Here is an 18,123-nt window from a genome sequence, read left to right as displayed (position 1 = left end):
GGCTGCTCAATATGGAGAAGGCTCAGGGGAGACCTGAGATCGGCCTTTCAGTATCTAAGGGGGGGAAATATAAGGAAGAAGGGGACAGATCCTTTAGCAGTGTCTGTTGCGACAGGAGAAGAAGAAATGATTTCAGACTAAGAGAAGGGAGATTGTGATTGAGTTTAAGATAGAATTTTTTCACAATAAGGGTGGTGAGTACCTGGTACAATAAGGGTACTGGAAGAACTTGCCCAGAGAGGTGGTGGAAGCCCCATCCCTGGGCCCCATCCAAGGCCAGGCTGGACGGAGCTCTGAGCACCCTGATGGAGCTGTAGGTGTCTGTGTTCACTGCAGAACTAGGTGACCTCAAAGGGTCCCTTCCAATTCAAAACAGTGATTCTGTGATGTTCTTCTGAAAGCCACACACACACCAGGTATCAAAGCTCTCCCTGCAGAAGCAGGGCTGTCTACAATCGCCTTCATTCTTCATTCTGATACATACAGAAGGCATGGGACTGTTTGAAAAGTTACAGCTTACATCTGTAAGATACACATACCATTCTATTTTTACTAGATATGTATTCTTAGATTATTTCAAATTTAGAAGTTAATAGGTTGGTGTAGTCCTACATCTTATACAAAGTCTAACAGACCAAGACAAAAGGTTACTAATGATTGCTATTTATTTTGTTAAGTCAATAAAAAGTGCATAGTACAAGCCCTTTATCCCAATCCAAGTACTCAGTAAAAGATTACTAGGAAACCGCAAATGGCACAGATGATTTTTTGTTTGGCATAATTCAGACATTTTAAACCTCCGATTTACATTAGATACATCACATCATCACTCTTCCTTTTTCAATAATGACCATTACAAGGTTAAGTGATCTGCAGACAATACGTGAGTACATACGATTTCTCATTTTAGAGTATAGTAATTTTGTTAAGCGGACTCTAAAAATACTATTGTTTTAACAAAGTTCTAAGCGAAGGTATAATTGTAAACTTTCCTCCACACTTCCCAAGTTGCTACAACTTGTGTCTCTCACTGAGTTCAAACCCTTATTGCAGAATTAATCACACCCGAATGCATCCCACTTATCTCTTCTGCCTTTCTTTGCAAAATGTACCATAAGCACCTGGAACCAAGATGATACGGTTATACCACTGCAAACCACGTCACTAAAGGCTAGATTTCTGCCACTCTTACTAAAGCTGCTACTAGTACATTATCTCAGAGTAGTTCCACAAACTTCAGTGCAACCACCGGGTGAGTAAGGCACCACTTAACATGAATAAGAGTGGCAAAACAGTCCTGTCGTTAGTCACTTTGTAATTACGAGTGGTGATCTAGAGGGCATGTCCAGAGAAAATATCAGGATTTAAAGGCATACATTTTGATCTGGGATAGTGGCCTGGATCTTTAGTAAAATATTTCACAATAAAATATTTCCAATGTTTTTCTTTTACATAGAAAATTTAAAATAGCAATTTATATGAGGAAAAGCATACAGGCATTCAATCACTGGGACAACTACTTGGAGGAATTTCAAGCACAGACAATTCATTTAAAAGTAAAACACAACATTACTCTGAGCAAGAAGTTTGTTTGCCAAGACCACTAGAGCTGGGAGCGCACAGTGAGCTTCATAAATACACCCACGGCCATTTAAGGAAAGCAGTAATGATCCTCATGGATGAGAAGCACCTGCTATAAATCTCACCAGCCTCCAGCAGGACGAGGAGTGGTTTGCTCTGGCTGAAATGAAACCTGTTTCTGGTGTTGTTTGTTGCTTTTTTGTTAGTTTGTTTTTTAATCAATGGGAAACCTGTTTTCTGCATCCAGTGGTCAAGGATTCAGGCCAAAAATTCTTGGAGCAAAGGTCAGTGTAGCCAATAATGCATATTTCTCTCTGGTTCAGCAAAATGATTCTGTACTACTTCCTCTGTTCCAAAGAGCATCACAAATATAAACGTACTAGGAAGGCAAAGAGCAAGCACAGGCAGACTGTTTGTCACAGTGGCATCGTTACACAGTGTTTGTGGCCTGGATGCCTTTAGACACAACAGGACAAACTCAGTTTCTCTGCTGCAACTCCATTGCTTTACACAGCACTGCACCTCTGCCACTGAGAGCACTAATTTGTCTGGATTTTTAACAGATACTCCAGTGCTTGGGAGCACAGTATTCCAAAGAAATTTAAGGGGCAATTACATAAAGTTACAGAGGCTGTTCTTCAGGTCTGCACTGCTCCTTTGCGAGGAGGCTCAGCTGGCCCACCGTCTGCCTTGAGGAGGGCAAACCTGTGCCTGCCAACCACGTTATCTGAAGTGGGATTTTTGTGACAGCCCATTAATACAAACCTTTATGCATGTGAACAGTTCGTCCCTTCAGCTCCACAACTAAAGACCTCAAGAAAAAATGGTTTCTAGAGTAAGGCCTTGAATCCCCATTTGTCTGCTCTACTGACCATTACGGAAAGAAGCTTTGTGTTGGTAACAAAAAAACGTTCTTTATGATATTCTCATCATTTTTTTTTCATATTGATCAAGAAAAATATACAGTGTTGCTTTTCTGTACATCTTTAAAATGTTCTTAAATTAATGTACATAAAAAATTCGTTCCCATTTGCTACAATGGGAGATGTGCACCTGTACGCACACAGCCACACATACACACGCATAATCACACCACACATACACACAAGTATTAGAGGGAAAAGACATGCCATACATAGTCACCTGCAATTTCATTGCTCTACAATTACAACCAGTAGATAAGGATGACACGTTAGGAATTGTTGATAACATACAGGTGAAAAAACCTGAACATCCAGAACATTTTGTATATCAGAAGCTGGTAACCTCTTGGTATGAATTCATCCTGCTCAACATACGGCACAGTATGGATAAAAACTTAAGATGCTGACTATTAAAAGACTAAAGAGGGACAGAACATTCTACCAAGCTCTTCTCACTTAAGATTTTTCTTTTCATAAATTCGATAAGTAAACAAATCTGGTTTTGGAATATACATTTTTGACAATACATTGAATAAGATATATCATTTATTAATGATAAAAAGAACATGATTAGATTAATTTTTGGTGGTATCCTGTTTTTTGTACAGCTCTCGGCACGTATGTCCAGGCTTTGACAGAGGCAATTATCACATTCACTTCTTTGCGTGCACACACACATGCACATTATTTAATTCTAGTGGAAAATCCGTGCTTTGGCCAACAACCCTGAAAACTATGTTAGTGGTCCAAAGACCAGGGCAAATATAAAGTAATTTCTTTGCTTTTCGCCATGTAAGTAAAATAATGGTTGTGACCATAACACAACTCTTCAAAGTATACTGGAGAAAAAATACCAATTTATCTGAAGAAGGATCAGTAATAATTTCCATCATTATAGATGCACAGGGATTTTAATTCTCTTTCAGTGAATAACAGAAACCACTGCAAAGAAATGAAGATTGCTGTAACAGAAAGACGCTGAGTGGAATGTCCGCAGTTATGATAACAACCCAAAAAACCCTGCAATGCCTCATCATCATTCAAATTATAATCTACCAGGGATTGTAGTAACATACAAAGCAAAAATTAACTTGAAGTAGCTAGAAGTAGTTCATGAACGTAACTGCTGAATGGTAATTCTGCGCTATATAAAGGAGAAAACAACAGTATTGAAGGGAGTTTTGCAGTAATCTGGTCACTTCGTTCATTTGGTCGTGCAAGGTTTTAGCTGCTGAACTTGTCTGATACTGAAAGCTCTAGTCCAGTGGTGGGGCTGGTGGTTCTTGTCCCTAGTGGTAGGACACAGGGAAAGAAAAACGAGAGCACAGAGGATTAGGAAAAAGCACCTCATGGAGAAGAACTGAGCGACTGAAAACCAAACCAAACAGAGCAAAACAAAACCCCAGGAGAGTTACATTGTGCTTTAAGGTCTTTCATTACCTATTTCAGTCTCCAGTATATGAGCATCAGACAACAATACTGTTTCCTGTACCAACAGTGTTATTTTCCAACATCCTACATCTAGGATGAAGGTCACCTTCCCAAGTTTTATGATGTGATTTTCTTTACTTCTCTAAAATTGTCACATAAGAAGGCAGGAGGCACTTACAACCAGAGACAGTGTCCACAGAACATCGTAACCAACTCCCAGGCACCTACATCTGTTCTGTCTCATGGCAGACCTCACAGTTGGCCTTTGCAATCCTACATTGTTTGACTTTACTTATTTTCATTGTTAATAGAATTCCGAGAAAGCAGAGAAGAAAATATACAAAGAACATTTTAAGGGTGGGGAGAGGGGGGGGAGACTATAGAACGGTCAGTGTTAAAACCAAATATAGTTAAGCTACTGTAGTCACTTACATTATGTGGGCTGGTGGGTTTTCCGGCTGTGCTGGAATTTCTCAGGTTACCAGGTCTCAGTAAGAACAAGACGAATGCAATCACAACCCAGGCCATCACTACCATGGCAAAGCTGACAACATTGTCACTGGAGAAATTTGGTCCTGGCACTACATACAAGGAAAACTCAAGTTATAAAATGGAGTGACAGCAGGTCTTTCCTCTACATGAAAAGAAAACCTAAACCAAACCAAACCAAATCAACAACAACAACAAAAATCTAAGGATCCACTCTTTCTGGATCAAGAAGGTCTTGCCAATAATTGCACATTTGAAAATACCAACTTTTCCCCTCTGAAACACAATTTAAAATAATCAAATTATAGCTAATGTTGTCACGTGAACCAATGTACAGTTAACTAATCATGACCTGTGGTACTTACATGGCTCTATTTACACTAGTATTTAAGAACTAAACATCTTCATTAATTATCTGGATGATGGGGCAGAGCCCCAGGTGGGACTGTTCAGCCTAGAGGAGAGAAGTCTCCAGGGTACGTCACCAATCAGTACAAATACCTGAAGGGAGAGCGCAAAGAGGACAGAGCAAGGCTCCTTTCAGTTGTACTCAGTAACGGGACAATGGGCACAAACTGGAACACAGGTTGCTGAACATCAGGAAACGACTGTGAAGGTCACTGAGTGCTGGCACAAGCTGCCCAGAGAGAGGCTGTTAAGTCTCCATCCCTGTGGATACTCAAAAGCCACCCAGACCTGTGCGTGGGCACTCTGCTCTGGGTGTCTCTGTTTGAGCAGGGTTTGGTCCAGATGGACACAGAGGCCCATGCCAACTTCAGCCGTGCTGTAGTTTGGTGACCTAACAGTACTCACACAGCAGACCAACACTATTAAACACCGTCAGACCTTGCGGCTTGACCACCACACGTGAAATCTGTGGCACAGCATGGAATTCAACTTGACTCTCAAGATAAGCATCTTAATTTCATCGGCATCTTCCCCTTCATGCTGACAATAAATCAAGTAATATTCTAGTCCATAAAATCACATGAATCAAAGCACTTTGCTTAGTACTGCAAAAAGCTGATTTTCTTTTCTAGCTTCCTGAAAATGCACTTTCTGAAACCACAAGATCTATTATTGATTTTAAGTGTTAACTGTTTGTTTTCAAGGGCAATTAACATAAAGCTATAATGAATATCCTTCAGAACAAGGTCTTTTCTATTTCACTACTCTTGCCAAAACCTTTAACACATAACGACACTTGTATCCATCAGATTTTCCACTTGTTTCATCAATTCCTTGAACCATCTCATCTTGGAGTCAAGGCAGGATGCACTACTTGTTGGAAGCTGCTATTATCTAACTGCTGTTTGTTAGACAACTCATACCCAGTGAACTGCTGAAGTCAGTCACTTCCTTGAAGGCTACTGCTGCTACCGAAGAACCATCCCCATCACTGCGATACCAGGCACTGCTGTTATCAGAGGATCTTTGAAAGCAGTTTCCTCATGACAGAGGAACATAACAGCTCAAACAGAGAAGCAGTGCACTCTGAATGAACACTGAGGCTGTTGTACTGATGTCCTTTACTGACATAATACCCACTCAAAAATGTTCTTGGATGTCTGAACCCATAAAAGGTGCTATATATGAGGAGTAGTGCAAAGATAATAAATGAGAATGTTACAGCCTTTAATTCATTAATTTCTAACACAAGACTGACTCAGAAACTATAAATAATATGATTTAACAGTATTTTAAATCTTGGATGACCTTCACTATATATGAAGGCCAGTAAAACAGCATACAATTTCATATGAAATGAACGACTGCTTTACTTTTAAGCTTCCAGACAACATTAGCAACTACCCTGAGACCACCTTCAGCAGCACACAGGACAGCATGAGGTACCTGCTTTGCTGTGTATGCTCAGGAGAGCAATGAAAATTCAGGTGATGTGTTAGACTTGATTTCACCTACATTTGACGCTACAGGTCAAAGAAAGCAGTTGAAAGAATCACAGTGGGAGACCACAGGCATTCCTACAATACACAATTTCTACCCAGTCTGTTTTGAAATACAGTTTGGATCGAGCCAAATGCACCAAAATGTGTCCTAGACTAAGTAAGACAACAGCTGATCTAACACAGCTTGGCCCTGTACTACCTACTCAAGTACTTAATTATCAGTCCCTGGTGACATCAATTGCTATGGAATACTGTGACATGTTTCACCCTTATAAGCTGTGTCACTGAGTGAAGTGAAGCTTATAGTCTCTAACCTGTCTAATCACAGACCACCAAATCCAGCCCAAGGTCTTTATTTTCATTGCATCTGATCCCTTGGGCTGAGTCTGCCTACCTACTCAGTGACTCTGAACGAAGCCTGGGAACAGCTCATCCCTTGGATTTTTTTACCGTCATCTCTATGGAGGAGAAAGCTTTATGAGGGGCTGCTCTGAGACTGGGATTACCACTCATAGGAGATAATGATTACAGTGAGTCACAACTGTTGTTCCATGTACAAGATATAATTGTTTGGCTTGCTTTCACCTACAGAAGCAGAGACTGACAAGGCCCAACAGTAGGCCATGTGAGATAGCCTTCTCTCAGGAGGAGACAGGAAGGCACAAAGAAATCTTATGTGATCGCCTCATTTAATGTTCCACGGTACGGCAGTCAAAGCTACTAAAATGATGAATTTGGAAAAAATAATTTCTATAAGACTGAAGGTCAACCACATCATGATCACGCAGCTGAAATCTCAAGAATTAAAATAAGCAGATGCCTTGTTAAGTACTCCTCACAAGAGATCAGTTCTCTTAAAGTGCTATTTTTCATTCAAAGTGAGGTTGCACTCTAGAGAAACAGGAGGAAAGACTGCATTTCTTTTACTGCAAAAGTACAATCTCTGTGGTGCTTTTAGTCTGCCATCTCATGTCAGTACTATTTCCTTTTGGATGGTCAGCTTTTAACCGTTTAACTTCTCCAACAAGGAAAGGCAAAAGTTCACTCTCAGACTTGCACCTTTCCACAGTGTTTTTAGTCTTGCCTGTTCTGTAAAATAAATGCATGAAACCATATAAAGAGAGGTATCTTATAGATGGATCATCAGGGAAGACAAAGAGCCTGTGGGACCTACAGCAGATAATCCATGCAAGCTGACAAAATCAAAGGCAGGGACAAGGAAACTGAAGAGATCTGAAGAGTGGAGGAGGGGAGAAGGGAATTACCAGAAAAGGGAGGGAAGAGCTGGCAGACATTTCATGCCATTAGATCAGGCTGCTGCGACTTCCCTGGTGGAATACAACTCAAGATGAGTCACAGATTCATTCTAATATACATAAAAATTTGAAAGCAGGGTAGACAACATTTCAGACAGTCATCTCTGACTGTTAACATTACAAACCAGTAGAGCACTGAGAATAAAAGTACTTGAAATATGATGTGGTAATTTCAGGCCATAACATCTGGAAATTGCTCGAACACAGATTAAAATCAGGTGGCAGCCCCTAATTTCCTTTCACAGGATAGGATGACTTTGAAGGGCCACGAGCCATTTAGCCATCAGAGGAGCCCAATTGCAGCTGTAGAGCCTCCTTGGGCTGGATGAACCACTGATACTGCAATTGGAAAATGCACTCCAATGCACTCACTGAAATGGAGGGAAAAGTGATCAGACTGTTGCATGCTTTACATCACAGCAGGTATCTTGATGGAGAACAGCCATCAAGCAGAGTGCCCAAATGCTCCCTGAAGTGGTGCTCATTTCCTCCCGCATGTAGGAGTGTAAATCTGAAAGCACTGGTTCCTATCATGGTAGGAAACATAATAGTGCTAACAACTGTAAGTAAGAATGCAGAGCTACTAAGACAAAAATGTGAGTGAGGGAGTGCTGTACTTCAGCTAGTGCTACTGTTTTGATTTGGTTCCAATTATCTACTAAGGATTTTATACCAAGAGTTGAAGAAACAAAGTGTTCTCGGGAAGAATCAATGTAGGGTGTTCCTGATGACTTCCAGCTGGTAGCGACAGCACAAGCACAACACATGATGCTGCAGTGACACAGGCTGAGCCACAGCCCTGATGTTTCCCAAAACAAAACCACGCACATTTCATCAGTTATTCCACAACCCTGCAACTTAAGAATCTGTCTATGACAACATCCCCAGCTGCGCTTCCAAAAGGAAAGACCAAATCCGGGCAATGAGCAAATGGGTGGGAGTGCAATGAGTTTCTTCATCTCAGGGTCTGGAAATGAGGAATCAAAGGAAGGGAGTAACACAGAATGGAGCCTGGAGAACAGGAGGTCCAACTCAAGTTCGTCATGATACAGCTGAAAAGAAAGGGAATGAAGCAACAGACAGAAGACTGGCCCAGAATTGTTTCGATCTATGTCTGAAAATGTCTCTAGAAGCTTCTCCAGGCTCAATCTGTTTATTTTTGCCTTTAACTCCTGGGAGTCTCACAGAGCTCACGTTGGCTCAAGCACAGAACCACAGAAGAATCACACAGAAATCTGACAAATGGGCAGTCACTGTGATTGCATCAGCAAAAAAATACCTTTGCTGGAACTAAATTTAAGGCAACATAATAATGTAGAAGAGGATTTACTCTATAATTTCTGCTTTGGGTTTTTGAAGCAAACCACTGGTTTGGAACAATCGCTGCCAAATTGCCTGCATCTGCACATCCAGCTATTGCAAGGATCTCTTTCAGGATGGAAAGCTATTTGCCACAAACTGTTCACATCTCCACTGTACTATGACTTTATAGCTTGAAAGACAACCCACCAGCTTTGTGCCTATACAAAACAGGACTTATTTATACAGCCTTTAGCCGGAGAGCTTCATAAATATTGATGACTCCTCAGGTTTAAGTAAGAATGTATCATTGCTTGGCTTCAACTGTGAACTACAGCTCACAAGGCTGCATAGCCTTATTCCTGTAATCTGCCTTTCCCTCTTCTGGGTTCAAGAAAACAATTGAGATTCAAGAAGAAACCAGACATAGCAGCCTAAGGAAGGACACTAGAACGTCTTCCTAAGGATAGGTGCACTGGGGGGGAGGAGTCACGATGGAGGTCCCAGACATATAGTTAACTTGGAAAGCCGATATGGAAAACGTACAGCCAGTAGCATTGTTATGGCAGATGTGACTCCCACTTTTTGTTTATTGTTTTTTATTTTTTTTCAGGGAGCATCTGCTGAAGTTCATAGCTTTTCCCCTTCTGCCCAGCTTAACAATGAATCTGAATCTTCATGCTGGGAAGACACAGTGCAAGTACAACCCAGATGCCCATCTCCGAACAGGATTCACTGTAGAGTGAAGATGCAGGACCATGTGTGAAGGAAAGCATGCACTCACCCCAGGATCCTGGAAACCTTTACCAGCTCCCAGACCCATAGGAGACACAAACACTTCTAGAAGAGCAACAGCAGCTCCTACTTGCAGGAGCACTGCTCAGGTATTCCCTGGAAGCCTTACAATAGTCCAAATGCAGGCTAATTGAGTAAGCTCATATGCTCACCCATATAGTGGAGCAGTACAGGAAAAAGAGATCCACTTCATTTTTATTTATAAGCACTTGGCAATGTTTCCTTTAGACCATGAAAAGCATAAACAGAGAGCCTCGGGGCAAGTTCACATTACTGCATAATCTCTGCACAGCTATACTTCTCAGCAGAAGCTGGTAACGTTTGATTATCCCAGTCGTGCTCACTGTTTGGAAGCTTTTCTTGATGGGTTTCACAGCAAGTTTCAAGGAATCGTACATATCAGTACCCTGCTTCATTAACTATACAGCCACCAAGTCAAACAGAAATGCAGTTGTGGTCTATGTCAGCTTATCAGACAAAGCTGCCTCAGCTCAGTATCCAGTGATATTCAGCTGCCATGACAGTGAGGAGGAAAAATAAAGTTCTCCTCCAAATTCTCTCTTTTGAGATAATTTTAAATAATCTTACTTGGAAGTTAGTGGCAAGATACAGTAATACTAGGGGCTTGATCATCCGTGGTGCTGGTGTACTGACATCTCCCACTTGCTCACCATCCTCTTCCATATGATGCATCTCATGCACAAATGTTAAATCTGAGTCACAGATTCTCAGGAATTACCTCCCTCACATAGTGGTTTCAGTACCGCAGTATTTTATTTCATTTAATATGCTCTTATCACATTTAATTACAGCTGTTTATTTTACTCCCATGCCCCTGATCTCAACAGTTACTCACATTCCTGAAGGCATTCTGTGTCTGTGCAGTACGACTGTGATTGTCTCAGCTGGAACAGAAAAAGAAAGGCATGACAGTTAGCAATGAGACCTGGTCAGCTTGTACCGAAATAGAGATTCAGTGTAATATCAGATCACAAGTTCAAGATAAGGGAAACTGTAACTTTCAGTGCATCACACAGCTTATGGTATGCAAAGAAACCCAGGTACTGATGTAGTTTCCGAACCCAGTTTACACTGGAACTTTAAATCACGTGATGTAACAACAACTGATCAGACTGCGATAACAGCTATATAGAGAGATGTAGAATTCAAGTTCCACATTTGAATTTATCAATTACTATAACTTCATCTAAGATCTTTTCAGAACAGATTTCAATTTCTATCTTACTGTTTAACCTGCTTATTTATGGATAAAAATTCTAACACTGTTACAGACCAGGTAAGCTTGCTGCTGTAAGAAAAGTCAACACTGGACAACCTGCCTATCAGTACAACTATTTTATTGATGACAGAATTGCTAAAGACACACAAATATTACGTTCTTTATCAGGAGAGGTTAGATGGATGGGATTTAATCTGCTGTATTAAGGAAATAGGCTCTGTTCCTTGCTTAGGTAAACTACACTGATTAATAATAACAGTTCTAAAATCACAGAATGGCTGTGATGCCTTGGTTAGACTACTTCCTTCTTGACATGTTTTACGCCTCAGTAATGTCACAAATCCCAATGCTTCTTGTCACAGCAGGGTAATCTGTTTATTATCAGTGTGAACACACAAATGCAAGACAGAAGAGATGTTCCATATAAAATAAATAGGTAACCATATCCTGGGTCGCACCAAGTGAAGTGTGACCAGCAGGTCAAGGGAGGTGATTCTGCCCCTCTACTCTGCTCTTGTGAGATCTCACCTGGAACCCTGTGTCCAGTTCTGGTCTACATATTAGAAAGAAATTCATACTGTGAGAGTGGTGAAGCTCTGGAACAGGATGCCCAGAGAGGCTGTGGATGCCCCTCCCTGGAAGCTGGATGGGGTTTGGAGCAACCTGCTGTAAGTGGGAGGTGCCTCTGCCTGCAGCAGAGGGGTAGAGAGTAGATGACCCTAAAAGTCTCTTACAACCCAAATCATTCTATGATTCTATGATACTTACTTTACCAGAAAAATGGTATCAAAGCATGCATACTCCCTGGCCTTTCTATGTAACAATGAAGACTCATTTTATCTTCAACCTTTGGACATCTTTCTCAAGGTAGAGGTTTTACATTAGCAGACACTACCAAACTGGAATATCTGATACTGAGAGATTCCTGAACTGAGAAGGCTGGATAATACTCTGACCATATTTTAAAAATACCAGCAACAAAATCACCTTCAATTCTTATAAAGGATTAATACTGGAAGGGGCTTAATTACAATCCCTGATTTGTAAAATGCCTGCAGTGTGCAGGCGTTCTTTGACACAGAATTATGCTCAGAATTAAGACAGGTAATAAGTACCTGATCAGAAGCAGCACAGGTCAGCCAGCATATAACATCCGCCTGTCCCTGCTCCGTCCCCATGGTGGCTGGGGACAGTGCTATCCTGTTTGCCCAAACTGACAACACTGCCCTGGGGTTCTCCAGGCACGATGTTATCTACATCCATTTCCATAGGTTACACCTGTCCAAATACTACTTTGTAAAACCACTTCATTCGTGTTTCTATAAAAGCATCTCAGAAGTGCTATGTACACTATTGCCATTTCTGCATCAAAAGGCCACGTTCTGCTTGAAAATGCCTGCTAATGAAGCAGGCATCCTCCTCAAGACAAAAGAAGCATTAAAGCCCTGAGATTTTGTGAGCCCAGAGGATGATGTCTGATGTGAGGATTTTGCTTGTTGTCTGTAAGACACAGAGTTTTATCTCATCGGCAAACCTGGGGGCTTCTCTAAAGTCAGTACAGGCTCCAGAACTCTAGAAAGATAAGTACTGCTGGAAACACCAATGACAGAAATATTTCAGTAAGCGAGAAATGCCATTAGGACTTGCTCTACAGATCTCTGCTGAAAAAGCAAAAAAGATAATAGCCTGCCAATAAAGTTTACTTATGTATGGAGGAACAATGCAGAGAGGAACTTTTACAAAGTGCAATCACCCATACTCTGACAATAGGACCGAGGCAACAGACATCCCATTTCTTCCACGGTGATTGAGAAATTGACTGTACAAGGCAGGTTTAGAAACCTCACTTTATCACGTGAAACAGTTACAGGAAGAAAAAGGAGAAAACTGGATTTTTATAGGTTTTCTTTTTAATAACCCATATAAAATTCCTCTAAATAGAAAACAATACATAACCATATAAGTGCAGATTTAACAATCCCAGCTAAAAAAATTACACTGCGCAGCCCCTGTGAGTTCATATGCAGCAATAAAAATATTCCTCAGAAAATTAACTATTCCAGTTAATACAAAAATTTCTTACAAAAACCACTCGTGCCAGAGAAGATGTGACTGACAGCACAGGATCACTGCTCACTGAGCCAGCAAGGCTTTGAGAAGCCAAAGATGAGAAGACAAAAACCCATTCACCATCTCCTCATGCTCACTTCTTTCCCTGCCATACACGTAAAACTTCTCCATCCCACGAGGACCAGCAGCAGGAGGGCTCTGTATTCCAGCTAACAAATGTGTCTCAATGACAAGCTGTGTGCTGCTCTCCTGGGATGAAACATGGCAGATGACTGAAAATGAGCAGCAGTAAAAACAGGTTTTTCTCAACTCTCTCAGGTGAAATAGGTTGCAACTCTGTAACCCAGCACAAATATGATATTATTATTATCACTAAATTAGCCAAAAGACAAGAAAAGATTCTGGCACATGCAAGAAAGGCTTATGTAAGGTGAATAGCTGGAAAAGGTAACACCTTTTGCTCAAACAAGGCCGTTCCTTTGCCTAGCGATTAGCTCTCCTTGCTGACAGCTGTACCATCCTTAAGAGACATAGCAGCTGCTGGATAAAGACTTGAATGTGAGACAGTTGTCAGATGATGGAAAAAAGAGCAGTTTTCAGCAGCCAAAGCACAGACAGACACAGTAAAGGGATCCCACTCTCAGCTCTGGACATTTTCTGCAAGGTTTTTGATGTTTCTTCCTATGCAAACCTAACAGCTGAGCAGACAAACACGCTGCTGTGTGGTCAGGCGTGAAGTTTTCCTGCATGCTAGCTGCTCCACAACATCACAAGCGAAGCAGTGAGCCCAGTGAAGCAGCTTCGTCTAGCTCAACAGAGAACTTGTTTTTCCAATACAGTGACCTCAGCCACTGGGATCATTTCAGTCTTCCCATGAAAGAAGTTCCGCTGCTTTGCATTTCCCACTCAGCACAGACAGCTACTGTGGAGGACTCAGACAGCGGCCCACCTTCACAGTAACAACTCCTTGTGTCAGCTCCCTCGCTTCCTCTTCAGAGGACTTTTCTGAAACTCCACAGCTGAGTTTCCTGCTGCCGCAGGGTGCCACAAACCGACAAAGCTTAAGTTTGAGAAATATCAGGAAGACAGTGATGGTGACACAGCTTACAGGTTTGTCATCACCCAGAACGGTGGCATAATCCCCATCCAAAAGCACTTCTCAGCTCTTAAAACAGTGTCACAAATAGGTAAGGAAACAAGAGGAACAGGACTAGTAGCAGGAACGTGAGGCCATAATCAATGACATCTACTGTCAGTGGCAGATGAGCTGAAAATAAGTTGTTTATGTAGCAATAATTAAAACTACTGGCTTTTAGAGAAACTTGAAACTGCTCAGAGCAGAAATAAGTCCTCAGAAAAGACATGATGGAAAAATTAGCAAGCTTATGAGCCAGGTCATGAAAAGATTCCCATAGCAAAGACTGCAGTGGAAGGATGCCCAGAGAAACGTGTGAAAGGAACAGATAAATTAGGTTCCAAGATAAGTGAACAGGAATGGATAGTGGTGGGAAAAGGGAAAGGGTAGATAAGTAGGGAATTAAGGACAAATAACAAGGCATAGTCATTTATCCCATGAATAAAAGTTTAAGATGGAACCATAAGGACTGCTGACAGAAAAGTTTGTGTGATAATAAGGGAAAAATATCATCCCTTGTGAAAATACCTTTTTTGCAACTCAGAACAGTTGTAAGCTCTGCCTTTTCTCCCCAACTATGCCACAAGATGACAACCCTGTGACATATTCCTGATCGGGATCTGATGCTTCTGGGTAATGAAATCACTGTTTAAACCTTGTTGGCAGCCACATCCAAAGTATATAAATGATTTAGTAGACAATGAGATAAATAAACTGCTGTGGTATGATAGGCCAATCCCAAATGTGGGCCAGGCTGCCAATTGAACTGAAGTATTATCCACAGAGTTCAAATTTAAAGAAGCATAAATTTGACATCTACGTGCATTATTCTACTACAAGCTGGCCAACAGAAATGAGAGACAAATAAAGTGGAAAGAAGGGCATTTCGATGGTATTAAATTGTATTTTAAATTGCATCAGCTTCTCTTAGAGATACGAGAAAGAAAACAGTCAGCACCGCCTTTCTGACTCCCACATTTCTATGAGCAAGTGTGGAACTAAGATAAAATAAATACAAGCTCATACTGGGACACTAACAGTCTGGTACAAAAATATCAAGTTTGGTCCTGAGAGGTGACAAATTATTGTCTGCCCCACAGCAACACTGAAGAAAGAATGGACAGTGAGAGTAAAAGGTAATTTCATGCTCTCCAGCTGCCTGGCTACCAGTTATACACTGGAAGCAGTAGCAGCAGCTACTAAAAGAAGAATTTGGAAGGCAAATGCCATGGAACATGTGTAACAAGTCTTTAGGCCAACTTCCACATTTAGAAGGTCACCTTAAAGTTTCACAGACTCATTCAGTATAGTTCTGCTCTGCTTTGAATAGAAGGCCATGTCAGTAGGGGAACTCATTCTTGCTGGAAGCCTGAAGGATTATTTAAGTCAGGCTTATCTGTGCTGACATCTTGAGAGCGTTTCAACCATTTGAAGCACACAACGTAGATCTGTTTTAGTCACCTGTGTTTATTCTGTGCTGTTTGCACAAAGTCTCACTCAGCCAGGATTCATGGCTATGCTGGATACTACTCCAGACTATGCCAGCTTATGATAAGGAGACTCTAAAATGACCTGGCCAAGAGGATTATGATAGAAGAGCGGTTGAACCACTTTTTTTTGTTAAATACCTTGAAAATTTGCATCTTTTTGCTTTAGAAATCAAACAGCACCTCAAAATATGAAGCAGATTAATACATATATATAAATCTATACGCACACACACATATATTTGCTCTGTATTCCCTGGAGTCTTTGAGACATTCAAGCCTTCTGATACAGTAACAGAACTAGACATGGGCCATTACTTTGCAATTAGCTACAAAAGAACATAGCACAAAGCTGTAATTCCCATAGAGGTCTGTAAGGTCATCATATCTCAGCAGAACTGCTGGCAGTTCATTAGAATGGGTGCTTCTGTATTACAGAACTAAAAATGCTTTGCGTAAAGAACATATTGCTCATTTATGTAGAACCTGATATGAGAGAATTCGAAATCAAATAATACTTTATTGGAGAAAAAAATGAGGAAAGAAAAAAAAAAAAAAAGGGCCTTGATGCCATACAAAGTTATGTGCCACCAGTTCACTCCGACTCTTAAGTTGCCATACACAGGTCTTGGGCTTCACAAAAGATGCTCCCTGCTAGATTATCCCAAACACACACACTGTGCTTCCAGTCTAGTTTTCAGGCTTGAACTGGGCCTTGGAATCATGGATCACCCATGCTCACTCAGAGAACATGGAAGGCTTGAGGAGTAACAAAGTGTGATCAGATTTTCATTTTGCATGAGAAATGTTAAAAAGGGGGAAATGTAGATTTAAATATAACATCATTATAACCCAGAGGTTTGCTATCCTCTGCCACAACTAAGACAGAAATAATTTCCTCTTGACACCACAAAACATCCTTCATTTGGTTCTTCCAAACAACCAGCCCCTTGTCTAACTGAGTCCCTCCCCATTAAAGTATTTTTAATGTCTGTTGCTCTTCCCTCTTGAACTTTGGCTCTTTTTGTCAAAATAAGTTTTGTAGGAGGAGGAGCCGGAACAGGAGACAAAGTCATACAAGCTAACAGATCTGTTATTGTCTCTTAACAACTTTTATGTATCTGCAAAGGATGGAAAATCTGGTGATATTTTTCTTCTCTGCCTACTTCCTTGTATGGCAGTTCCCAATTATCTGCTATATCCGTAGAGTAAATAGCAAACCCAACGTACAATAGTCAAATCGTTAGACAACTCCAAATCACAACAGATGGTGCCATGGGTATTACACACTGCAAATGATATTTATGAAGTCCCAGTCAAAGACTTTAGATCTCTGCTGTTTGCTTGTTATACTTGGAAATCATAATATCTGCTTATTATTTACAGGGGCTATGCTACAGGAGCTCACTATGTGCTAAATACCAAAGAAAACCCTGAAAAATTCACTCCAGGAAAAATAGCAGAACAATTACGATAATTTAATTAAGATAATTCAATGCCACTGATGCATCAGTGCACAAGTTATAATAACTGTGGGTATGAATGGTATCTTCCAGTTAGCCTAATAAGCAGTAAAAAATCTTTACAAATGTCATGTGAGTTAAGGATACACAATCTATTGTTCAGAAAACCTTCAAGATATCATGTATTAAGGAAACAAAACAGAACCACACTTTGTCAAGTAAATTGAAGGACAGAAAAATAATCCAGCCACATAGATAGAGCGATAATTAGGCTTTTTAAAACAGACTGCCTGTTTCTGTGTAACTTTCTGTGGTATTTCTAGTAGCAGAGATGAAGAAGAGTTTAAATGACAATATCAAGGCTTTTTCTTTGAATAAGTATGAACGTACTAAATTGCAACGAGAGGATGAACTGAAGAGATTTAAACTATATTTTACCTAAACAAAATTCTAATGTATCCATCCATGAAATATTGTACTTGGAATACCGAATGCATTTTATAAGGGTTTCAAAGTAAATGCACCAATTAACTTGGAAATTAGAAGTTACACTTTTGGGAGTTAAAAGAACTTCAGAACATAAACAGACTTTTTGACCTACTGACCTTAATATCACTGGAATTTTCCATACAGTTTACTCTTCTTTGCATAAAGTAACTACTGCACTGCAGAACTCTATAAGTCCATTTCCATTCTCGAGCAGCTCTCAGAACTACGTTGTTCTTCTAACAAATTTGATTTAACTCTGAACTTCTGAATTTACAGTGCTTGGTCTGGAGATAATTAACAACCACCTGTTGAGTTCTGACAAGTGCTCCCAAACAATAACATCACTCCAATGTCCTCTCCCGTGTTTCATACCTATCAACAAGAATTAACAATTTAGTAGGTAGCAGTAAAAAACCATTCTGGGCATAAAGCATGGCTGGATTCCCTCCAGCACCACGCTAGGCAGCCTGCCTATCTTTCTCGCATCCCAGTGGT

The 18,123-nt window shown here is 40.6% G+C and overlaps 1 protein-coding gene across 7 annotated transcripts in view; it reads right to left on the bottom strand.

Annotated features, from left to right (window-relative positions):
• Positions 1–647: 647 nt before the first annotated feature.
• Positions 648–18,123, bottom strand: part of SMIM14 (small integral membrane protein 14) — a 34,121-nt gene continuing 16,645 nt past the window's right edge. For all 7 annotated transcript variants that reach the window (XM_085547256.1, XM_085547255.1, XM_085547254.1 and 4 more), the window contains 3 exons: positions 10,601–10,649; positions 4,368–4,516; positions 648–3,793 (listed from right to left, as the gene is read on the bottom strand). In XM_085547256.1, coding sequence (XP_085403382.1) covers positions 3,761–3,793; positions 4,368–4,516; positions 10,601–10,649 — 231 coding nt within the window. In that variant the 3' untranslated portion in view covers positions 648–3,760. The remainder of the gene's footprint in view (positions 3,794–4,367; positions 4,517–10,600; positions 10,650–18,123) is intronic.

The sequence above is a fragment of the Coturnix japonica genome, chromosome 4 (genome assembly GCF_054131305.1).
Source record: "Coturnix japonica strain WE chromosome 4, WE-NBRP24, whole genome shotgun sequence".
In the NCBI taxonomy this organism is placed as follows: Eukaryota; Metazoa; Chordata; class Aves; order Galliformes; family Phasianidae; genus Coturnix; species Coturnix japonica.
The sequence above is the reverse complement of the archived record's forward strand: the minus strand, read 5'-3'. Positions and strand labels throughout refer to the sequence as shown.